General features: G+C 45.2%; 1 protein-coding gene and 1 long non-coding RNA gene across 8 annotated transcripts in view; one reads left to right on the plus strand and one right to left on the minus strand.

Moving 5' to 3' along the window:
- Positions 1–25,444, minus strand: part of Pfkp (phosphofructokinase, platelet) — a 69,187-nt gene extending 43,743 nt beyond the window's left edge. For 5 of the 7 annotated variants that reach the window (XR_001780793.2, XR_001780791.2, XR_001780792.2 and 2 more), the window contains exons 1-3: positions 24,955–25,444; positions 12,309–12,382; positions 1,520–1,597 (exon numbers count right to left, since the gene is read on the minus strand). Coding sequence is in view for 3 of the 7 variants with exons in the window: in XM_006516487.4 (XP_006516550.1) it covers positions 1,520–1,597; positions 12,309–12,382; positions 24,955–25,063 (261 nt within the window). In the remaining 4 variants the exon portion in view is untranslated. The remainder of the gene's footprint in view (positions 1–1,519; positions 1,598–12,308; positions 12,383–24,954) is intronic. The other 2 variants (NM_001291071.1, NM_019703.4) reach the window with 1 other exon arrangement.
- Gm35730 lies at positions 4,162–23,222 on the plus strand. The gene is made up of 3 exons (XR_382032.3): positions 4,162–8,908; positions 21,713–21,774; positions 22,973–23,222. It is a non-coding gene; the product is annotated as a predicted gene, 35730 (long non-coding RNA).

Raw genomic sequence — 25,444 nt, forward strand, 5'->3', positions numbered from 1 at the left:
TTGAAAGCATTACTCTGCCTAACTTTGAACTTCCCAAGCCGTTCTTCACTCTCTAGGTACGCAGCAAAGCTAAGACATTCCCAGGTGCCATCTCCGAGTCTTCGACATTTGCTAAAGTGCATATGCCCTTAGCACCTTCAGAATGAATTTGCTAATTTTACTTATATTAAAAAGTACTCCAGATGAGTCAAAGATTAATGCTTAGGTTTTAAAGCCTCAAGCAACAAATAAATAGCTTTGTATGAAGTCTTTTCTTTCTATGCCTTCTCTTTACTTCTCAATTAATTTGTTCCCTCATTAAGCCAAAAGGTTCCAGGGATGTAAGCAGCATAAGTTCCCTGGACAGATTTTTTTTTTAATCAAAGCAGGCAACCATTTACAATTACCTCTTCCTTGTGCACAATACAGAAATTAGCTGTGTCTGCTTCAAGCTAGAACAGGGATGAAGTGTCCCAGTTAAATCCACCGCCCTAGGGGCTGCCAGTCAGAATTTTTCCCAGGCTTTGTTTTACTCTGTGCCAAGGGATATATAAAAACCCAGAGGGCACAGAGATTTACCGATGAGCACACAGTACCAGCAAACCAAATTAACCTCTACTACACTCATTTGCTCTGAAAAAAAAAAAAATCTTCCAGAAATACCACAATGAACAGTAGCTGAGGCTGAGACACCCAAGCTTGTATTGCAAAGATACTTCCTGAGTTGAGGTCATGTTGGTATTTTTAAGATGGAATAAAAGGGCTTGAAGGATGACTCAGTGGTTAAGACTGCTTGCTATATAATCGTGGGGACCAGATCCTCAGATTCGAGCTCCCACATATCAGGCTAGGTACTCCACAAACGGTTGTAATTGCAGCTCCAAGAGACCCAACATCATCTTTTGACCTTTCTGTGCATAGGGGCACACATACGCCCATATACTCACATAGGCATGCACATACATACCTAAAGTAAAAATTAATTAAATGACACATCTTGTAGATTGAATGTGAACCCTTGGTCCTCAAGTAGGGACACTATGTAGGAGGACTGTAGCTGCTTTGAGACCAGGTGAATTCCACATGGCTTGCTGGGGGAGAGCCTTGAAGGTGCCAACCATCCCAGCTTCTGGTCCAGTCCTCTGATTCTGATCTGCCAAGGCACTGAGAAGCCACTTGACAATCTCCCTCGACCACAAGCTTGGCCACAAGCCACTACCTGTCATGTGCCGAACTGCTCAGCCTCTCAAGCCACCCTGCTCTCCTGACTAGAAGGACTATACCTACTGAACCATGAGCCCAGTAAATCCTCCCTTGGGTTCCTTCAGTCAGATATCTGTCCCAGAGAAAGGAAAATAAGGAGCATGGTAAGAAATGAGTGTCCTCTGGCCTTATAACTAGTTTAAAACAGTAAACTAATTATAGTTTATTATGAGCTAGCAGGGATGGGAAGGCGTGTTAGAGCTTACTCAAGCATCCAGTGTTTTAAATGAAAACAGAGACATTAATATAGAGAAACAGAGAACAGCATGGCACCTACCACTTGCAGAATGCTGGAGACACAGTCCCATTTGGCTTCCACAATATTGGAGCCTCCATCCACCAAGCCTTGGTAACCCTGGATGAGGAAAAAAAACAAACATCTATTTAAAGAGAGGCTAGGCTTTACTGTACATTAATTAATAAACCCACAAATTATAAAACAGAAACACGATGACAATGAACCTAGTTTTTAAACTGACTGTTAGAAGACAATGCAAGCAAGTGCTAGATAAAAGTATTTAGCCATAGTCATCAATCAACCAATTAATCAATCAAAACCAAAAAGCAAACATTTCTACAATGAGCTTAGGAAAGGAAGGGAAGGAACAGGTAGAACGGAAGCCTCAGTGCACCCTGGGTCCATGTGTCAGGTCCTGCTCCCCACTATGATGAAACAGATTCTACCTAGGGTGCAGTGTCTTCATCCAAACTCATAAGCTGCTGAGCCAGAGAGAACACAGTGAGGGATGCGGCAGCCAGGGCCTCAGCCATGACTCCACAGCTCTCCGAGAAGAGCAGGACAAAGAGTTGCACTCACCAAAGGGCTTTGGCATAAGATAACATGAAGACATGTCAAGCTCCCTCCCAAAGGCCCACTGTGATAAGGTCTGCATTCAGTAGTAGGGTAACTAAAAGGCCCAAAGCAAGGATGTAGCCCCAACTTGCACACTGGAGAAGAGGACCAGCCGGAAGGCCACAAGCATCCTGAGATTGTCTCGGGGCTGGAACAGGTAAACCTTTCCTGGCATCAATGTCCAGCAGCATCCACACTCATAGAACTGCTCCCCACAAAGCCACCACAGGCCGCTTGACTACTTAACTATGCCACACAGTGAACAGAAATGGTGCCTTTCCTCTTATTCTTTTAACTTAAATGCTGGGTTCTGTCTGTTTGTTGAGACAAGATCTCACATACCCCAGACGGGCCCTGAATTTACTGTGCAGCTGAAGGTGACCTTGAACTCTGTTTCCTCTACCTCTACCTCCTACGAGCTAGTTACAGGTGTGCACTGCACTGGCACACCCAGTTTTATTTGGTGCTAGGGATTAAAGTCAGGACTTCCTAGGTGTCAGGCAAGCATTCTACCAAGTATCCTCCATACAGCCTCAGATACTGACTTGACACTCTAAAAATTGTTTGTGTTTTTACAAAAGTTGTGCTAGTTAGAAAGCAAGGAAAAACCATTCTGCAAACTTTAACACATTCTAAAGGCGCTTAGCAACAATAATCGGAATTATTTAAGTAAATAAGAAAAGAATGGCTGGATTACTATTGTGTTTAAAGCTTCCACCCCACTGCGCCCATGGAAGCTTGCTAGGAAATGACTTGGTCTTTAACTGTGAAGTCTTTGTGTTCGCACCACTTAGGAAAGATACCTGCCCCCCACAGCTTTAAACCGCCTTTGACTAAAAGGAAGAAATTACCAAGTTAGGAGAACTAATTTTGCCCTATCTCATTATCATGCAGAAAGTGAGATCAGTTTCTTTCTCTAGTGAAGCAAAAGACTAAACATGTAATGTAGCCAACACATTTTTTCTAAAATTCCATTTTATAGTCTTGCCTTCAAAGCCAGTTGGATGACTCACCTAAGAAAAACATACCGCTGAGCCTTTGAAAAGCATACTTTTTTTTTAACCGAAGAAAGATTACTACAGGTTTTGTTTACAGCACTTCAGAGGCTATGGAACCCTGAGTGGCCCTATCACACCCATCTTCCACCAGAAGTTCTCCTGTTAGACCTTTCACTCCCATGGAAACGTGGGCTGCAGGCTCTGGAATATACTGAGCAGGGCCAGGTTGGGCATCAGTGGCTCCCAACTGACTCTGCTAGAGCTGTATTTAAAGGTCCTGGTGGCTACTATGCTTAGTCATGTGTTGACACCACTATAAACAAAGTAAGACCTAGCCCACTCAAAGGGAGTGTTCAAAATGATCTCCCCCCACCCCCAAGTGAAAGGAGCAAGTGGAAGATTACCATCTCATGTTAAATCAGGCCTTTTCCTTCCTGTGTTTTGTCGAATAGATCTATGACCAGTTTATTCTCATCTTTGGGATGCTGTCTCAATGTAAATTCCTGATTATTTTTGTGCTAGAGAAAACACTTGAGGCCAGGCATGAGAGATTCTGAAGGGTTATCTAGTTTTATAGTCATGTATTTATATTAGCAAAAAAAAACAAAAAACAAAAAACAAAAAACAACCAAAAAACCAAAAACCAAAAAAACAAACAAACAAACAAACAAAACCAAAAAAAAAAAACATTATTCAAAACTAGCTGCTCACAAAGAAAAATAAAGACAAAAACAGCATAAGTTCTCTATGTCAGTGGTTTTGGTTTTGGTCTTACTTTATTTTGAAGATTTTGTTTTATTTTCAATTGTGTGGGTATCGGTGCCCTTAGAAGCCAGAAGAGGGCATCACATGCCCAGCAGTAGGAAGTTATAAGCAGTTGTGAACCTACTGAATTAGTACTAGAAACTGAACTACAGACCTTTCTAAAAGCTGTAAGCATTTTTTTTTTACTCTAAACATATATTAAATTATTATCTCAAGCCAGGTGTGGTGGCACATGTCTTTAGTCCCCGCACTTGGGAGGCATAGATGGCCGATCTCCATGAGTTTGGGGCAAGCTGGTCTACAAAGCAAGCTCAAGGATAGCCAGGGCTGTTATATAGAGAAATCCTGACAACTATCAAAAAGAAATTCATCATTTTCCTCCTTCCTGACTTCTCTACAACCCTTCCTTCCTATTGCTCTCTCTCTCTCAAATTCATAACCTCTAAGTGTGTGTGTGTGTGTGTGTGTGTGTGTAAATACATGCTCCTAAATATAAATATATCCTACTCAGCCTCTGCATTGCTCGTGTGTATGTGATTTCAATGGACATGCAAACATAAAAGAGAGAAACCAATAGGACCTCAACCCTATACACAGAACTATAAGCTACTAAGAAATTCTGAGATTAGAAGACATAGTCGTCCCCAAATTGGTTATCCAAAACCGTGTGATCAGCCCTGAAGTCATGTTCATACAAGCAAATACTGGGCCATCTCTCCAGCCTCATCCCCTTTTATTTCCAAGACACAATCTCACTCTATACCCAGACTTGTCTCGAGGCCAGGTTAGCCTTGCATTCACTGGAATCCTCCTGCTTCAGCTTCCTGACTGACGGAATTGTATGCATGAATCATCACATGGGTTACCAGTGGTTTTTCAAATTCAGGATCTTGGCTTGATTTTACCCACAGGAAAGGCTCATATAGAACCTGAGTATATAGTGTTTCCTTCTCGACCTGGAGGGCTCTGGTCACCTCTCCCCCAAGGGCTCTGAACTAAAGTAAAAAATGTCACAGCCACCCATAAAAAATGTACTCCGTGGATTCAACTGCTTAATGGAAAATTCCTATAAAGAAGCCATAGAATTTGTCCTTGGTAAAGCTGGGACAGCTCTAAAATAGACTAGAACATGGCAAGGTCCTGTACTTGGAGCTTGAGCAAACCACTAGCACACTAACTTCATTTATTTAGTCCTTTGGCATTATTAGATTTCCTTAAGTCAAAGCTAACAGTGCACAACTTCAGGAAAGCTATAAACCTAACAGCCACAGCAGGAAGAAGACGGGTCAGCCTTCTACCAAGATAACCATCAAATCTACAGCCAATGGCTGATTGTGACACCAAAATTCTCAACGGGAACTCACTCAGCCTCACTGGGAGTGACAATGGAGATGGCCAAATCAGGGAGAGAACCCATCCTCTTTTGCAATTTGACAATATTAAATGTCTAGACAGTCTGAAACCAAAGCCAGCCTTGGGTAGGGCCTGGCTGTAGGGCCATCAGTCAGGTCAGAAATGGCACATGGCATATGAGTTTAGTATGTAAGAGCCAGCATAGTTTAAGCATACGAAACGAAACAAAAAAACCCAGCACTCACCCCTGTGGTTAATTATCATTACTCTAGACACATCCTAGCCAGTGTTCCAGTAGAAAGGGCAGGCATTCATTATATGAATTGGCCTTTTGTAAATCAGTGAAAGTTAACCATTGTAGCTAAGAGTCATGCGTGCCAGTGCGAGGGCTGGACCTGACAGGGTGCGTGCAGGTGAACAGTCCCTCGGGAGAAACCATGTGGTGATGTAATACAGCTCCCCCTTCAGACACCACTGCTACTCGTTTTAGGTAGATATAGAGGTTAGATAGTTTAGGTATTAAGGAAGTTACAATGTACAAATAGTTAAGTTAAAACTCCCAGAGGCCAGCCTGAATGAGTTGTGGGTAACGCTGCTTTAATGTTGAAGCACTGACGGGGGTGGTGGAAGTCAGCACGAAGACAGGAGTGGCATTTGATGACAAAGATGAACCAAGAGATGTGTTCAAAACTCAGCCCTGACACGGTGAGTTATTTTCAATTCAAGGACTCCTACCCACTGGCTTTGTCTGTGCATGTCAAGAATTTCCCAGATTGCAGCACAAAATCACCTCTGTGCTCATTTCTCCAGGTTTGGGTTCCCGGCTAGCGAGACAAGGACACTTTGGAATAAAAAGCCTAGGCTAGAAAAGGGTTTGCGGATTTTACTGTCACAACCTTAGCAATGCTCACTTGAAATGGCAGGAGCTGTAAGTCCATTCTACAGGAGAATAAGAATTCCAGCAAAGTGAGGGTTGGGGAGGGAGCTCCATTAGAAGGGGGGAAAATGGTACCAATCCACGAGTTAGCATAAAACTTTCTTTCATTTCATTTCTTCGACGTTGGTTTTTCTATTTTATTTATTCAACTGGGGACCCTCTCATGCAGCCTGGAATAGCCTCAAACTTAGAAGATGCCCTTAAAACTCCTGTTCTCCCTGCCTGCACCTCCAGAGTGTGGGGATCACTTGGTAGTGCTGGCACATCCAAGTTTCCACCACTATGCTAGGATCAAAGACAAAGCAGCAAGCATGCGAAGCAAGCAGTCTCCCACCTGTGCCACATTTCCCAGACCTCACTAGGATAATAACTCAGGCAGGCTACGGTGCTCTGAGCCTGAAACAAGAGACGCTAGAGTGACAAGCTAATCATTTCAAGATGAGAAACCAGGCTGGTATAAACCAGAAATAGACGTGTCAACTGGAGGACACAAGGACAGCAGAGACCCTCAGGGCTCTGGAGCTACAGGGAAGACGATGTAGGTTCCATTTTGAGAGATCTGTGAGGTCATGTCAGTATCAGAATTTGGGATTAAAATTTAGTATAGTAATAAGATTAAATTTTGTTCACAAAAGTTAACTGTATATAGCTGCCAATATAAAATATCGAACTTAAACTTAACTAAACGTAGGTTACCCTTTCTGTAACGTCTCTAAGAACGGCTCTTTTAAAATCTGCAGAGAACTTTCAACAATAGGACATTAAACCCACGCAATAAACTAAAGGCAGTGAGAATCTCGCCTTCTCCAGCTAGGTTAGGTTCACTTTTTCCTATCCTGGGTTGGATCCACCTTACTGGTTTTGTCTTAACACTACTACGGAGCTATGGCTTGCTGTGAGCTATTAAGGCAAAAATCAAAAACCAAACAAAATAAAAAAAAAAAGATTAAGAGCAATTAAGACAAACAGGAAGGGAAGAAAGTAATGAACAATCAGCTCACTACATAAGAAAAACTAGGTTAACCCACCAACCCATCCCATCTCTCTGGGAATGGAGCCCAAGGGCTCCACACGCACCACACGTACGCCTGACCCAGTTCCACGGGCCTGCAAAACAGCTGCCAGTCGGAACAGCTCAGCCCAAGCAGGTGCCAGACTTTTGTCAGAAATGCCAGGCTTTTCAGGTTCATACATTTTCTATGCACTTTCAGAAGAGAAGAAAGGGGAAAGGGGGAGCAAGAAGATAAGCTTGAAGAGAGGAACAGGAGAAGGAAGAAAAGTAACAGGGAAAGGGGGTAAAGGAGCAGAGAGAAGAACCCACTATTTAACCAATACTAATCTGTTTAACTGTTCCAATCATCTGGTGATCTTGAAAGTTCTGGGTAGACTGAGAAACTGGAACATACATTCAACAATGTGTTTTATAAAAAAGAAGAGGAAGGCCAGTGATATGCTTGGTAGGGTAAGGTATGGTGCGGTGGAAGGGGGTGCCTCTGCTGGCCCATGCTGAGGCATCCCTTCCCCCTGAGGTACCAGCCACATGAAGGGTATATATAGAATAGAGTTTATTTAGGGCGTGGGGAGGGAAGATGAGCAGAGTAGTAGAGACAGACACAGAGAGAGAGAGAGAGAGAGAGAGAGAGAGAGAGAGAGAGAGAGAGAGAGAGATGAGGCTGGCTATGAACGGAGGGGGTAGGGGGAATGGGGAGAGACGAGACAGAGGGGGAAGAGAATTAAAGAGCAAGAGAGTGAAGAGGGGGCAAGCAGCCCCTTTTATAGTGAGTCAGGCATACCTGGCTGTTGTCAGGTAACTGTGGACTGGAGCCTAGAAGAAATGCTAACATACATGAAACAACACGTTGCGATGAATCACTAAATGATGCTTAAAAACAATCCTGGGCACCTTTTGCATTCAAATCAAATAGATTGGGACTAGAAGTCCCCAGTGAGAGGGACTGTGCCTCCAGGGAACATGGCCATCTCCGAAGGATCTAACTATTGGGAGGAGGTGCTTCTGGCAACAACAAGGTAGAGGAAGGATGCTCCCTAACACCCTGCGGTGCACAGTACTTCCATTGCCCACCCTAAAAGATCTGTCCCATCTCAGCCGCCACACAGTGCTGACTCAGTGCTAGGTCAGCTCATGATTCCCAGAAGGTCCGGGAGTACATCAGTTCGGTCACATGCCTCCGTTCTGGGCCTGGCCGCAGACCAATGGAGTCAAAGGCAAGCAAGTCTTTGTGCCCTGCAACCAGCCGGCAGCCAGCCCCTTTGGAGCTAGTGCTCAAAACCATTCCGCATGTTTCTACCAGTGAGGGGGAGAGAAAGATCACCTTTGTTTTCTTCCTGCCCTTTCTTCACTATTTTCCCTCCCCTCACCTCCCCACCACCCCGATTCTTTTCCTGAGGTTTGGAGGCAAGGTCTTATCTGAGACTGGCCTGGGACTCACTAGGTAACCAAGGATGCCTTTGAACTCCTGAAGCTTTCCTGCCTTCATCATATCCAACACAGCTATTGCTCCCAAGGGTTGAATGAAGACGCAGGGTCAAAGGGTTAATGCCTTCCTTCCCAGGCCCTGACGGGGCTGCTTGCTGTGGCTGCACAGGCTCCTACTTTATCCTTGGAAGAGGTGTGCTAGGATTCTAAAGCTTTGGATTGCAAAAGGCAGCATGGCTGCGACTGCATGTGTGACTCAGTGGAGGCCATCCCTGGAGGTGTCAAGTTCTGTACAGAAAGGTACAGCCAGCCCCTCACACCAGGTAAGCTGAGCCAGAATAATTTCCAGCCTTATTCCAGGTCACCAGGGCTTTGCTGTCAAGCACGTGGGTAAAAGCTAACAGATCTGGGGGTGGGGGGCTTTTTTGTGTTTTAAAATTAGAGAAGTGAAAGTTTTACATCTACACTGGATGATGACGCTCCACATTACTCAGGCACTGCTTATTGCCACTGAAGGAAAGAATCTCATACATGTGCCGAGTCCTCCGGCATCATCGCCTCCCTCTCACAACGAACAAGGCTTCCAGAGTCTCAGACTGAACATTTACTCGCTTCCCCCAGCTCAGCAGCTAGCGGGTTCAAAGAGTGCATAAGCCAATCCAATAAACCCTGCCTTACAGTCATATATTGTTAGTTCTGTTTCTCTAAAGAGCTCAGAAAACAATACTGTAGAGGATAAATCCAGTTAGCCTCAAAAGAAAGATTAAATGTCTTCTGTTGTAGGCTGACAAGATGTTCTCCCTCTCAACTCTTTAATTTGTGAAATCTGTAGAGTCTAGTCGCCCCAGGTCTGGAGTTATGTAAATACCATCAGAACTCAGACAGATAAGACAGACAGATAAGACAGGATTCGACAGAGCAAAGTACAGACACACAAGACGCAAGAATTACAGACACAGGGCAACTGAGGAACTGAGAGTTTACCAGGTAGCAAAGTTAGACCCCACACACAGACATCAGCTTGTAGTCTCTTCCCCAACTAACACTCAAACCAGAGTGGACTCTTTATGGAACAGTGGGCTTCTCATAATTGTTAGAATGGGACCAACCGATTCTTCAAAGTTGAGGGTTATCGTATCCATTTTAAAAGGTGTTAGACAGAGTTCTGCTGCTACCACCTGGCTGCCAGGTACAATAATCTCTCTAACAAAACTGTCTTCAAGCAATGGCAAATGTCCTTCTGTATAAGTCAGCCCTAAGGTAAACTTGGGGGCGGGAGAGGGGTCACAAGGCAGAGCTCCTTCTGTCCCTGCAAAGGACTGAACAGTAACTTGGGGAAGGACAACTGTTTGGGGAGCATTCGGTTTGACTATGAAATAACAGAAATAACTTCCTTCCTTCCCTCATATGCCCTACTGAGCCCCCAGCAAGATCAAAGCAGTGACTCACGTGGGACTCTCTACTTTCCACTAGGTGCTCGGCTGCACGCAGCAAGAGCAGAGGACACCAGGGCTATGGCCTGAGTAGAAATCACATGGGCTCCTGAGAGAACGTTCTGTAGACTCTAAGTCATAGTGAATTTGAAAGTGCTGCTAATTTTAACAGGAAACCTCATCTGGCGCTGCTCCAACCCCAAAGAGCTCATGAAAGCCACATTTACTTATTAAGAACTGCTCTGCTCTCGGCCAGAATGCACAGTTTTATCACAAGGCTCAAGGCAAAAGAGAGTGAGAGAGAGAGAGAGAGAGAGAGAGAGAGAGAGAGAGAGAGAGTGAGAGAGGTGGGGCGCGTTGGGGGTGGGGGGAGTGTTGGAGGAGGTGAGAGTAGCTACCTCTGTTCACAGGCAAGCTCTGAAACAGAAGCAGAAGGAACAATGTCGAGATCCAACTGAAACGTGGGGCTGACACTTGAAGCCCAGTGGTCCTAATGGATAAGTCAGCCGTCCCCCCATAGCCCCTGCCACACTCTCGGGGCAGGCGGCAGAGGAGGAAGAGAGCTTATGGTCTGTGTGGCTTGGATCCTAATCTATGATTATACCTCACGGAGCAGAGCAAGGGATGGCAGCAGTCAGGACCAGAGCCCAGGAATGGAAATTCACAAGGCAAATTTGACCTTCACGTGTTCCAAACAGTAAGCGCCAATGCGGTCAGAATGGACTAGGGGCTAGAACCACCGCAAACTGCCCAAATGTAAGAAACAAATTGCACGCAGCCACAGAGTCTGAAAAGCAAATTAAAACACAAGGGTCGAGGAAACCTCTACCAAGCAAATGATAAACACACGGTGCAGTCGTTTTACAAAAGAGAAGTCGCATGAGTATACCAGCAATGAGACACCTGCCTGCAGGCATCTGATGTCATCACTCGGGAGCCATGGGGTTCAGAGTTAGGGTTGGAGGGGCTTTCAAAAAATGCTTCTGCAGCTAGAGGTATCTATCACAATGGTCATGGCTTTTAGCCGATTGATGCCATCATCTGTGGACCAAGGCACAGATCTAAAACAGAATTTTAAGTAGTAACGTAGACCTGAAAGTGTTTAGACAGTTTTTAAGTAGTGAGGAGTAACCTAAATGGACGAGTGACATAGGAATCTTACACATCAATTTGATGGGGCACTACCCCTTTTGCTTCTAGGGCAATTCCCCTGTCTCTCTGCCCTCCTACCTTGTCACAGTACTAAAGGGATTATAGATGGGTGTGACCACAGTGGCTTCTACAAGACTTCTGTGAAATCACATTTGGGTCCTGTTACTTGTGTGGCAAGCTCTTACCCCACAGAGCCATCTCCCCGGCCTTGAACTGATTGTTTAAAAAAAAATAGTTCTCTTCCTTTTTGGGCTCCAGTTTACAGATATAAAAATAAAATCCTGCTCCTTATATATAGTTCTGGAGATAGAGCGACTCGGTACACGTTGGTTCCTTCTCGGGTGCTCCGTATTTCCTAAGCAGCCAGGACCACAAGCCCAGGAGACATGGAGCAGTTCAGGGTGGCCAGTAACTGTTACTTAGTTTCAGTGTGTGTTAGTACTAGAGATAATGGATTCATTGTGGCACTTCCCTACATATTTCTCCTCATTCATTCCCTTCCTCTCCCCAGAGTCCTCTTAACCCCTCTTGCTACCACCCCTCCCCCAACATATCTCTGCGGTCCTCATGTCACAGACATTTTGTCACCTTCTCCCTTTCCTGTTCTATGCCTTTAGATGTCTTTCTAGTTTCATATCACACGCACACACTTAAAATCTAAGATCTGCAGGAGAACAAATTTGTTCATCTTTCTGAGGCTAGTTTATTTCACTTAACATGAGGATTTCCAGTTGCAGTTGTATCCACTTCCAGGCAAACTCATGACATCATTTATTTGTGCACTAATAAAATTCCATTAACCCAGATTCTTCACTGTGAAGCCAAGACATGAGCAGGTGCTAGGGTGTGGTGTCAGCTTCACATTAATGACAGAAAGCACAAAAGGGACGTCTTTCCGTTTCTGGCACTAGTCTTTGAAATCCACTCACAAGCTGACATCCTCAGAATCATTGACCCGGGAATCAAGACCAGGAAGTTGATCCCAGCCTGACTTTTGTGCTGTCTTATCTCCTTCTCCCTGTCACTTCTGAGGCTCAGCCAAAGGAGGAGGCAGCAAGAGAGAGACCAGGGCTGTGAGCAAGTGGGTGGTGCAAATTCCTGAGTTAGAGAAAACGCCAAATGGGAAGCAAGCACTGACCTCATATATAAAGTACACTTTGGCCCCCGTGTAGATTCCCATGCGCACCACAGCGCGGACAGCAGCATTCATGCCTGTGGAAGGAACAGAAGCAGTTGTCAGTAGAGCTTGAGGCCCTAGTTCACCTAGTCCTAGGTAAACTGCGGAACTGCCTATGCTCCCTGTTTCCTCGTGGCCTGTGACTATGACACATACCTCAAGGATTAGTAGAGTGAATACAAACCTGGAAACCAAGTTACCCAGCATATTGGGGTTCATCGGAGGGTGGGGCTCACATTGAAAAAGAGCCTGGGATATTTTAAGTTCAGAATATCACTCATCAACTTTCTTGAGACTAGCTGGAGGCTGAATAAAGCTTGCAGCTCCTTTGTCTCCTGAGTGCTAGGATGGCGGATGCCTGCTCTGCAGTACAGAATGTTAAGCAACTCCAGACAGACACTAAGGAAAACAGAGGGCAGATATTGACGGCCAGATTCAAAGAAGTTAATAACGAAGGGGGCAATGGGGCTGTGGCTTGAGGAGAAGCTGAATAACTATGTATTTCATCCCTGGCCATCGGTGTGACTTTACAAAAAAGTCCTAAGTACAAAACAAGTCATACCATTTTTATTAGAAGAGAAAGTAAGACAAGCCAACCTCCTGCAAATCTCCGTCCATCCTCAGGAGAGACCAGGGTTCCACACTTTAAAGAGCAGCAGTGGACAATGTGTTAGCATGAAAAGGCCGGAAGCTCACATCTACTTTCCACTGAGGTAACAGTTTTTGGAAACTGAGAACTGGCTTTCGTGGCCTGCCCCGTGGTGTAACAGTTGAAGGCTCTTGCATCATCTTAGCTCAGGGTCAAAGGCCCAGCAGGAGAGAAGGAACAAGTAATATAATAAGAGCCACGCCCAGCACGGATGGAGCCTTTAGCCTCAGGATGGAAAGCAAAACTGGGCTCTCAGCCAAGTTCCTCTGAGCCCACCATTCTCTCCAATTCTCCCACCCTATGTCTTGACATTTGGGGAGACAAATCTCAGACATAGACATGCTAGACTACAGAAAGATGACAAAGGGAGTGTTTAACTGAATTACGTACACAAACAAAATGGGAGCTGGGACAACAGCTCCATCCAGAAGTGGCTGCTTCACAAACATGAGGGCCTGAGCTCTGAGCCCTGCCATCCATGTAAAGAGCTGAGCACCACAGAGTGACTGTACTTCTGATGACAAGGTGAAGACAGGAGGATTCCTGGAACTCGGGAGCTAGCTACTCTATCCATGTCAGAGAGTTAGAGACTTATTAACAGACTTCGCTTCAAAAGCTAAGACCTTAAGGCAGGCACCAGACCTCTGGCCCCCACAGTAAATGGGTGAATGCCCACACATACATACACACATAGTCTCCTCATTTTCACTTCTGCAAATCATGTAGGAATACCCACATCGCACATGCCTTTATCATGTAAACCCACAGTCTCAATTTTGCTTTCCACTGAAATCATATTTTGGAAGCTTAAGACTTAATTTGAGTAGTCCCTTTTGGCCTAAGATATCCTGTATTGCCGGGCAGTGGTGGCACATTCCCTTAACCCCAGCCCTCAGAAGGCAGATACAGGTGATCTCTGTAAGTTCGAGGCCAGCCTGGCCTACAGAGTGAGTTCCAGGATAGCCAAGGCTACACAGAAAAACCCTTGTGGCGGGGGGGGGGGGGGGGGGAGATATTCTGTATCATCGATTTTGGCTTTGTCACACATGGTGACAGCCCTGAAGGCACCTGACTCAGCAATATGTTTGAAGAGTTTTCTCCCAAGAGAATGACTGCTTTTCCAGAGGTCTACATACATGTGCCAAACTCCTGCTCTGCAAGGGTCCACGGGAAGGAAACCCAAACTGGAGTGGGGGAGGGAGGACTACTGTGACATCTACAAGAACTTCAGCATCATCTTGACCTGCACTCTCCCCCTTGCGTCCCTCCCTCCATTAACTTCCTAGTTCTGCTTCTCCAGTAACTCCCAGCCCTGCACCCGCAAACAGAACTACCTGGCCCTCTGCAGTCACAGATGTCTGTTAATGATACAGGCATCCCTCTGGGGGAAGGGTGAGCTGTGTGATTGTGTGTTAGACCTTACATTCTAGGTGCATGGATAGAAGCATTACTTGATAGCTCCTGCAGAATGGCTGTGGTTCTAGCGCTTTCTACTCCATGGCAATCACCTAATGGACCACTAGGTGCCTGAGCTGTGGAAACTCTGGTAAATGGGTGATAGATACACTGTCCTGGAAAATGGTATCCGAGACTCTTTCGCTCTTCTTCGAAAACTTGATTTCCACAAGATTTTTTGCAGAAACACGTTTCTTTGAGAAACCTTGGGGGTTTCAAAAATATGTCCCAAAAGAAGGCAGAAGGAACAAGATGGCTGAAAGCTGAGAGTGAAAAAGAAAAGTAGGAAGCTGAGTGTGATGGAGAAGATGACTCGATTCCTTCTAGACTCCCAGGGGAAGAACAGAAAGAAACATGCAACCACTTCAAACAGTGGAGATTTTCCTGATGACCTCCAACTCACCAGGAAAGAGCTTGTTTATACTCCAGCAGGTGACCTCAGGCCCGAGGCAGGCTTCCTAAGACTGGGGCTATATAAGCTGCATCCCTCAGGGGAGCCTGAGAGTTTCTCCCTGGTTCTAGGCTGTCTCCAGAATCCTTTGAGAGGCACAACTCCAGGTCCTAGAAGCATCCATTTACTTGCAAATTAGTCTTAGGTTAAACACCAGGGATCCACCACCCTGGTCCTTCTACTGTGATTCTCTCAACTGCTTCAAAAGGCAGCACTTGACCCAGATCCCCCACCCCAAATAGTAAAAGAGCCCAGGAAGGATTTTGCCCTTCCAAGGAAGCCTGGAGCTCTGTAAGGTACTGAGGAGCAGCAGATAACAACATCAATCAAATAAGAAGCTGCTTTTCCCTGTGCTTCTGCTTTATTTCCATATTTCCCAATCACCAAAGGCAAGTTTCGGAGAAGAAAGCCTACCGGGGCCAGAGCAGAGTCCTAATAAGACTAACTTAACTAACTGCTGATGAGATTTACACCCACCCCCCAACACAAACACACTTTGGAAGGAATACAGTCAGTGGGGCAGAGGACTGCATCAAGGTGGGCTCCCTTGGGTGGAAAAGAGTGAAGAAATAAACCAATATGTAGACAGGAATCCTTAAAATTTGGGTCTGTGTTTAGTCATTTGGCTTACAGCTGTCCTGGTCCTCCGACACCTGGTCATTTGGGACAAAGAGCAGATTCAAGAGTTTCCACTCATACTCACCTACTGGTTTTTTCCAGAACAGTTACAACACAGTCTTCATTCACTCATTTGTTTAGGTTTTATATTCTGAACAGGGAATCAAAACAACCTTCCTGACTGTTTCTATGGGGGAAAATGTCATCTTCCTCCACAGCAATAAACTTCGTGTTTCGAAAGAAGTCTAAATCCCAGCCCCGTCCTCCCAGGTTTGAAACCTTCTTGGCAGGAATAAAGATAATCTGAAGAGACTTTGGTGTCCCTTCCCTAGTCTATCAGATTATTAACACACGGACCCTAAGGAATTGGTATTTCCCCCTGGAATCTCTTGCATAAGGAGAAAGGCTGGAGCTCGGTGCCAGCCAGAGAGGAGTTTTCTCTCAGAAAGATTTCAACATCCTTTTGCTAAATTGTCAGAACACATCGCAAGTAGCAGGGTGTGGGGCACATGCCTTTAATCGCAGCACTAGGAAGGCAGAGACATTTGGATCTCTATGAGTTCAAGGCCAGCCTAGGTTAACAAAACAAGTTAAAAGACAGCCAGGGTTGTATACAGAGAAGCCTGTTTCTCAGAAAAAAACAGAAAGAAAAAGCAAACATCTTGCAGGAGGGACTGTAGCCTGGACAGAGTTACGTCACCAAGGGGCGTGGCCACACTAGACAGAGACTGCTTAATTTGGCACAATTTAAGCCTAAACCTGGAAGATTTTCTAGACCTGGAAGACAGACTTGGGGTAGGGTGGGGTGGTCTATGAATATCTTTGTTTCTCCTCTCAGGTATGGTCACTTTGAATAAATCTTCATCTGTTTTTCACTTAGTGTGTTTAATTAGCTTAGTGAGGACTAGGAGCAAGAGCCCAGTGAGGCACTGCCTCTAACAACTCCAGGAACAGGTACAATCTTCTTATAGAACTAAAACTAAATAAATGTGAAGGCAACGATGGTGCTATCAGGTGGGGTGTGTGTATGTGAGTGTGTGTGTGAGTGTGTGTGTATGCCTGTGGGTGTATGTGTATATGTGTATGTATATGTATGTGTCTGTGTGTATGTATAAGCATTTGTGTGTATATGTATATTTGTGTGTGCATATATATGTGTATGTCTGTGTATAAGTATGTGCATATGTATGTGTATGTCTGTGTATGTCTCTGTGTATGTGTGTATATCTATGTATGTAGTGTATGTCTGTGTATATATGTATGTAGTATGCGTGTGTGCATGTGTGCATGTGTGTATGTCTGTGTGTATGTCTGTGTATATCTGTGTGTATGTCTGTGTATAATTGTGCATATCTGTGTATGTGTGTATATGTCTGTGTATATGTGTGTATGTCTGTGTATGTGAGTGCATATCTGTGTTTGTGTGTGTATATCTGTGTATGTGTGTGTGTATATCTGTGTATATGTGTGTATATCTATGTGTGTGTATGCATATCTGTGTATGTGTGTATGTCTATGTATGTGTGTGCATATCTTTGTCTGTGTGTGTATATGTGTATATATGTGTGTGTCTGTGTATGTATATGTATGTGTGTGTGTGTGTGTGTGTGTGTGTGTGTGTGTGTGTAACTGAACAGAGGTGCAATGGAAAGGTATGAAACAGCTTCTCCCTAAAGCACAGTGGAGGAGAAGCGGCGGCAGCCTCACTCCTTTCCTTGAGTCTGGAGTCTTTCATTCAAAGCACATGCAAAGATACCTTAAGTAAGTCTGTACTAAGGGGGTACTGCCAGGCAAACATCCACCAGTGCAAAGGCTTGCTTTGAATTTCTGCTCTGATACACTTAAAGCTGTAGGCTTGTGAAAGAGGTTGTTTGACATGAAAAGGCTAATCACCCTCCTCATCCAACCCCTGCACATGACCTGCAGATACCTAGTTACCATCCTTGGTCCGTAAAGTAGTACAAATATTAAATACCATCTAATAAAATGAATTAAGGACAGGAAAGACAGTCTAATAAAATCCTATTATAATTTAGGTTTATCCTTTCTCCATCTTTGGAACTGGAAGAATAATATCTATTCTTAACCCTTTGGCAGTGCAAGTGTATATTACACAGTACTTAAACAGCCATTCACTTCGTGATTTCCATTATTTAAGTTTCTTTTCGAAAAAGAAAGTCAAGGCTCAAAGGGGCTACTAGTATGTTAAAGAAATGGTTGTGAGGAGCTCTGAGAGATGACACAGAGGTTAAGAACCTGCCATATCTCTCCAGAAGACCTGAGTTTGGTTCCGAGCACCCACGTATTGTGCTCCACAACCATCTCCAGCTCTCTGGATCTTACACCCTCTTCTGGCCCCTGCAGCAACCCACACATTTGTGGCATTCATGCACATAGACACACATATACATAAATAAATCAGAAAGGTCTTTTTAATAGATGGGCATAAAACATTCTTGCTACTATAGTTACTCATTAAGCTCTGTCACTATATGATATTGATATGGATGGGGTGTGTATGGAGGGAAAGAGTCCAGGAAAAGCCCGACTCCCTTGTGGTTATCAAGTTGGGAGCCACCCTGGCTCTAGGTCCAAGAGTCAACATCAGATCTATAAGGATGTCTTCATCTGCCTGGCCATCACATGCACCTCCCATATATGTAGATTGAGAGTCTATTCTTTGCTAGGGACTATCAGGTGACTTCCCTGACTTAAGAGGGGGAGACCCTGGCCCTCTGAAGCTTAGTAGTGTCAGGAGAGGACAAACAGCATTAGTGTAAGCATGTCAATCAAACATGCCCACCAATTCAGCATCTTGTCCAGATTTAAATGTTCTACTATAATGGTTCTTGCACACAGGTTCCAGTCTTAATGTGGGAAAGAAAACATCAATAGTCGGTGCAATATAAAGTACTGACTTACACAAAACACAATTTCCCTTTACCTCATTCTGTTACTTTCATTAATGTGGCTACTCTGTCACTTATAGTTACCTATAAAATACAGGCTACCAATGCAAACCTTAAGGTAAATAGACAGAAAGGCTCTTGAATCTATATTCAATAATATGAAAAGTATTATACATAGCTTGCCCGTATATCCATCCTTATTAAACACTGGTGAATGCTCTATATCAGGAGCTGATGGGATCTAGTTCCTACGGAATTTTTCACTGACTTGTTTTTTGTTTTTTGTTTTGTTTTGTTTTTTCATTTTTCAATCTATTTGTTGCTATTGTAAGTACCACTGATAAGGATGTATTCCTATACCTACTTCTTTCATACTCTGTCATTATTGCTTCTGTAGATGAGTTCTTGTCTCTCTGGTACCCCCATCTACTCAAAAGCCCTTCCGTTCAGTCCTAGGCTGTGTGTCTAGAGTAGCAAGCATCCTGTCCGTCACATGCCCCACCCCACCTCCTCAAGCCTCAATCGGTAACTTCCTGTTCCTCCTGAGTCACTAAACTCCAGTTCTCTGCCACTCCATTCCACAAAGTGACCTTTATCAGAGGCAGCCAGGAACCTCAGCATGGCTTCCCCAGTTCACCAGAGGTAAATCCAAAGTCTACAGCTTGTTCTGGCTGGGACCTCACCCAAGACCACTTCCGCCCATCCCCCATGAGGGCTCTGGCTCCAGGGCCTTGGGCTATTTCCTGCTGGCTCATTCCAGGCTTTTCAAGGTTGTGGTGGCCTCTGCAAAATGGTAGCTTACCGCACTCCTGACTCCTGGTAAAGGATCTTTCTTAGTTCCCAGCAGCCTCTGAGATACACAGTCCTTTGCTTCATGTCATAACAGTGACTCCAAGAGGACTCCATGGTTTCACACATTCCACAAACCTATGGGACTTATGGCTTCACACATTCCACAAACTGTTCCTGGGTGGAATGGTGACACAGGAGCATAAGCAATCGCAATAATAGTAAACCAGACTGAAAAAATACAAAGGCTGAATGTCTATTTGGGATAACTACACTCCCAACCCTTTCAATGGTTTCCAATCAGAAAACGAACAGGGTCACACATTTAGATAATGAACACTACAGTACAGAATCCTCTCACTCAAGATGCTGGCCAAGGTCACAAAGCAGAGGGCAACTGGGTTGATGTATTAGGGAAGCCTCCCAGGAAAGCCTGGGCTTGCAAGCAATCACCTTGTTGATTCCTGAATCTTGTGTCCTCCGTAACCCACCTGGGGATGGAGTGAATAGTGGGGACTCCAAGTACACATTTCCAGCCTTTCCCAGACATATGCTATCTCATGTCGAATTTCATGGCATCTTTTGGGCTCTCCTGGGACAGCACTGTTAGCAGCCCAGAACAGACTAGCCTTTCCTCTTTGACCTCGTAACCTACTTTTGCCTGAAGACCTTCGGTGATAAGGGATTGGGGGCTACAGGCTCGTGGTGGGGAAAGAAAACGGAGAAAGGCAGAGATGGGATATTCTGAGTGCTTCACCTTGAAAATAAGAAAGAAAACCCCGTAGCCATAACAATACACAGAAGACAGGGCCTATAAAATAAGTCTTAGTCTAGCAAGACTGTTCTGTTCTCTTTTAAAGTTGCAATCGTCTAGATGGGCACAATTCCTATAATTCTAAACAAAATACAAGGTGTCAAAGGTCTACAAATGCAGATGCTGCAGGGAGGAACTCAGCTTCCATGGAGAGATTTGGTAACCAGTCAAAAGACCAGTCAAAGCTTATTGAAGAGTGTAACTCAAAAAGTGACTCAGCTACTTGCTGAATTCAGCCATCTGCTCTTCTGCCTGAATACTCTAACATAATCACGTAGTGACTGTCATAGGTGGATGCAGCTTTGTGTCCTGAAGTCTGTCTTCACCTATGGCAACCTTATCTTCTTATCTCTAATCCTGATGGCTTTTGATAGCAAATCAATAGATCAAAACTTAAACAGCCTGTGATTCCCTGATAAAAGACTTCCTCACAACCAAGAGCTTGCTACTCACCAATGGAAAGCGTGCCTAGGGGTTTATCTTACTTACTTACTCCGGAAAGCCGACAAAATATCATCTAGCTTGCACTGGTCATAGCAACACATGCCACAAAAAGATACTTGTCTTCAGAGAAGAATGACGCACCAGGGCTTGGGGAGCAGCCCGATTGTAAAGCACTTGCCTGTATTGGACAAAGCTCTGGGTTTGACCCTCAGCACCAGGACATAAACAAACACTGTGTGCTGTTGTACAAAGCACCTACTCTGTGATGGACTCTGCCCTGTAGTTTTGCTCAAATAATTATATTTTAACTTGGAAAAATGCACTCAAAGAGCAGACAGAAAGAATGTTAGGATAGTAAGCATCTCTGTGATTTTAAGGCCACTCTAGTCTACAGAGTGAGTTCCAGGACAGCCACAGCTACACAAAGACACAAAAACAAACAAAAATGACAAAAGTGTTTATGTAACCTTGTGCATCCTCCCATATGCCTTGAAGCATCTCTGAATTATTTATCACTGCTAGTACAATGCAAATGGCATGTGCAGGTTATTTATTATGCTGTATTGGTCAGGAGTGATGGTAGCAAAATGAGTTGGTATTTTAGTACATGCTACATTTAGAAATATATATTCAACCAATGCCTGTCATCAGTCGCAAATGTGAGGGCAGAGTAAATGTATAAAATAGAGGAACCAACGCAGCACCTGGGTCAAGTCTGTAGGCATCTCCCACTTCTGCAATTGTTAGAATTGTCTTTAGAATTGTTAGTGGTTTGTACCTACTGCTCAAAGGCTAAAGGAGTAATTATAATTAATGAGGGTTTAATTTACCTGAAGATAATACAAATGTTCTCCCTGTTGATTTGAATTGATGATTCTAGGGAGACAGTAAACAAATATCACAATGCTTGCTGCCTGGCATGCCAGATGTTGTGACTACAGTTGCACTGAGAACTCTACAGTCAATAGCACATTGTATCTGTACCCCAGTCAACAACACATTGTAACTGTATTCAGTGGACAGCCACAAGTTCTTGCCCTGACACTCAGTTCTTGTGAACTTCAGAAAGCCAGTTCATCTTAAACTTCACTGACTCACCCTTCAGATGGGGATAACTTGGCATCCATATAAATGGTCTTTAATCCTAGCTATTTCCACAGAGCCCCAAGAGATTCATGTAGAGTCTAAGTAGGTGTTTTGTAAATATTGTATTAATCTTGTTGTCTCCATAAACAGTAAGACAACTGAGCCTGCCCATGGATTTTGACTAACCAGAACACTGACATACACCAGAACTGGTAAGACGACAATCTGATTTTTAAAATTATTACATTAATTAGTTGATGTATTTGTGTGGCGAGGAGGGGGTATGTGCATGCCATGGTGTGCAGGAGTCGATTTCCCCTTCCACCGTGTGGAGCAGCTTAGACATTGAACTCATCACGCTTGTCAACACGATCTCGCCACTAAGCCATCATCACAGAAACCTGCCACGGTCTACCCAAAAGCATTCATTATTTTTGTACAGGACTTAATACTACCTGAAGGTTGGTACTTCGTCATAATAAACTTGCCTATCTAGCAATGTGGAGTTAATTTGAGGCTAATGTGAGGTTAATGGTGAATTTCCAGTTTCATTTTCTAATGGTACAATATAAATTTCTTTGGAAAATGGAAGCCTTCTGTTGCTTTTATATCGGGTGTTAGGTTACATGGTTTTAGTCCCCTCACTGTTGCTAATACTTAAAAAAAAAAAAGGCATTTATCTGCTCTGCTAATAAAGAGAGATCCATGGTTCAGTTAACAGAATTTGGGGATGAGATTTCATAAATCATTATTTAAGTGCTGCTACCACTAGGTATGAACCTCATGGCCTTCCAGAGTTACTTATCTCTTTGCCAATCTCTCTTCCCACCTCTTAAATGAAGAACCCTGTATCCCAGATCATCCCCGTATCATGTAATGAGGCACAGAGATGAGCCTTGTAAGGCTTTAGCATATAAGATGTATAGAATACATACTGCACCAGCGATGGCCATTTCAATACAATATTATGCTATCATTTTGTCAGTATAAGACTTGAGTTTGCTGCTCCCCCATCCCCACCTCCAGCTATGAACAAACTCCTCCCTCAAGAAAACTCAGGCAGTCAAGAGGAAATGGTGAAAAAATAAGGAGACTATAAGCATCTTTCATCCCAGGAATAGTGCTGCTCAGGTCAGGTCCACTGCATATATCTCAAGAGTATTTCCCAGAATAAACAAAAAGAAATATGCAGGTCCAGTATAGTACCACAATAAAACATGACTGTTTTCTCAAGTTCTTAGAATGCCCAGGCTTGGGAAGTGAGTCAGAGCCGGTTGTGAGGGTGCTCTGCCAGAGCTCAGGTTTGACAAGGGACAGTGGGCAATGCCACCAGTTAAGCTGAGCAGCCTTCTTCCACGGGTCTGATACTCTACTATCCCAGCAATGATCCAATGTAATTTTTGTTCTCAGAGACTCCATTTCCACAGAAGAGGCCAAATGGATTTAAAATCCAGATTCCAGTTCTCACCTGAGGCAGATCCAAGATAAGCAGAAAAGAAACCGGAGTTCCTCTTCAATCCCCTAGAATCTCTCATGTTTGCACATAGGCTAAATATTTCAGAAATAATTTTGGACAGGGATTCCAAAATGATAAGCCATTAATATTGGTTTTCTAACTGACCCAGGATGTTAATTCTGAAATAAAACCTTTATTGCTTAAGCTTGCAGCTCTAGTGGTCAAAAGCCCCTTCCTGTAGTGGGAGTGTCTTATTATCTTGCCTTAGCAGGGTTCTGTGTGAGGATGCTATTTTTCCAACCTCCGGTGTATCAAAGCATTCTCTATCTCTGGGAAAACAGCCCTACTACCTGAGGAAACATTTATACAGAGTATCTCCTTACTAAAATCCTAGTATTACTCCAACCCTGCTTTCTGGGGAGGAAGGCGGGCCTAGTGCCCTATGGTGACTAACGTTGCCATTGGTTCCTTTAAGATAATGGGAGGGAGAACACTGGGGACCCCCTCACTTTTTCGACCCAGCTTCCGGTTGTTTGTGAGCCTGATGCTCTGCACCTCGATGCTGCGCTAACGTGAGTGAGGCGGTGTGGGAGACCTAGATCTGAGCACACCGGAGGTGACGGGCCTGGCATCACGTAGGCTCCCACGCCGGGCGGGGCGGTGCCCTAAGCAGCTCCCCAACCTGCGGCACTGGCGCCAGCCCCGCCCCGCTCAAGGGCGAAGGGAAGGTCATCCGTGGGGTGGGCGGAAGGCAAGGACTCCAACCCTAAACCTCCCGGATTGAGCTGGCTTAGAACGAGGGAAAATATAACATGGCATTTGGATGCATCCAGGGTAGAGGAAAGAACTGAAAAGCAAAAGCAAAACCTGGCTCAGGAACTGTCTGCAGCCGGCACAGACCTCAAGACTTGGAGGGCACATACTCTATGAAAATGTAGGTCTTGCTTCTAGCGCGTGTCCTCATCAAGAAATTAGCATGAACTCGGAAAGCCCACTGTTTGGGAACCCCAGCGCCCCCACGTGTACCCAGGATTAGAGGCTGGGGCACGGTACAGTCACCCCATTGCTCTTACATTTTAAGTATTCTCAGTTTATCAAATCCAAGCGTACAGAAATCGAGTCCCTTCAGCTCTGAAATCAATCCCGTCATTGGGAGAAAAGGGAAGCCCGGAGCTGGTAAGTGAGGGCTGATGACGTCCCGGAGTCCCTGCTTCCTGGTCTTTCCCGTCCTGGGGAGGCTGGCCCCGGAGGGCCTAGTGACCCATTTTAGTTTTCACTTTTGTCACAAGCAGGAAGAGACATTGCCTGGCAGTCAATGCCACACCCTGAGAGACCCCTGCACGCCCCCCCCCCCCCAGCTGCGCATCCCGCAATGCAGCAGCAGAGAAGGCTGCTAGCACCGCTTGGGAGGCAGGACTGGGATGGAGGCGCTGTGGGTACCCCGCTGTTTTTCCTACGAGTCCCAGGGATTAGGGTGGGGCGGTGCTGTGGCATCCTTATCGTCGCCCTGTACCTAATTCCAGGAAAGAACGCCTGGCTCATATGACCCAGACAGTAGACGACCCCATTGGCTAGCTCAATTAATAAATTTGGGGATGGAAAACTGGTTCATCTTGGGAATGAAGAATCCTACACAAATATCCTTTATCTTCTGCCCCTCACCACGTAATGGAACTCTATGGTCGCTCCTCAGGCACCCTAGTTGTTCCTAGATTAGGGTTTTCCCTACTCCTGAGCCACCGGTTCTCCTCGGCTCTCATAGGTAATTTTCACCAAGCCCTTTCCTCATCCTTTCTCCCAGATCCAGGTCACCCAACGTTTCTCCCCAGCTCTCCCTCTGTTCCCAACCCGATTACCCTCCTCTGCAGCCCTCTCCAGCCGCCCTCGCCCCCTGCCCGGCCCTTGGAGACCAGCGAGAGAGCTGGTAGGCACGCACCTTGGGCATCCCCGCCGCTGGTCAGGACACCGATAGCTTTGCCATCCCCAGAGAGGTGCTCCAGGTACTTCGGATAGGCGCTGGAGCTCGAAGAATCCAAGTCACTCATGATGAGGAGGTAGAGACGCCAGACACTCCCGTACTCAGCAAGCACTGAAGCCCTGGCCCACGCGCGCCAGCCTTGGAACCGCTGCCCCGCCTGCACCCGCAGGAGCCGCCCACGCCCCGCCCGAGCGCCAATGGGCTGTGGCGATGGGCGGGACTCACGCAAGGGCGGGGCCTGTTGTGTCAAAGACTCCAGCACTCTGCAGGGGTGGACAGGATAGTATGGACACGCGTTCTGTTAGGGATGCATCGCTGTGGTCCCTGAGAGGTGGAGTCGGGTTGGGGTGCCTTCTCAAGCGGGGGATGGAGGGATTATAGCCGGGTAGGAAACCCATAAGTGGCATAAGTGAATGGCAGCGCAGCTGCAGGGATGATCCCACAAGTG

The sequence above is a fragment of the Mus musculus genome, chromosome 13 (assembly GCF_000001635.26).
Source record: "Mus musculus strain C57BL/6J chromosome 13, GRCm38.p6 C57BL/6J".
Taxonomy (NCBI): domain Eukaryota; kingdom Metazoa; phylum Chordata; class Mammalia; order Rodentia; family Muridae; genus Mus; species Mus musculus.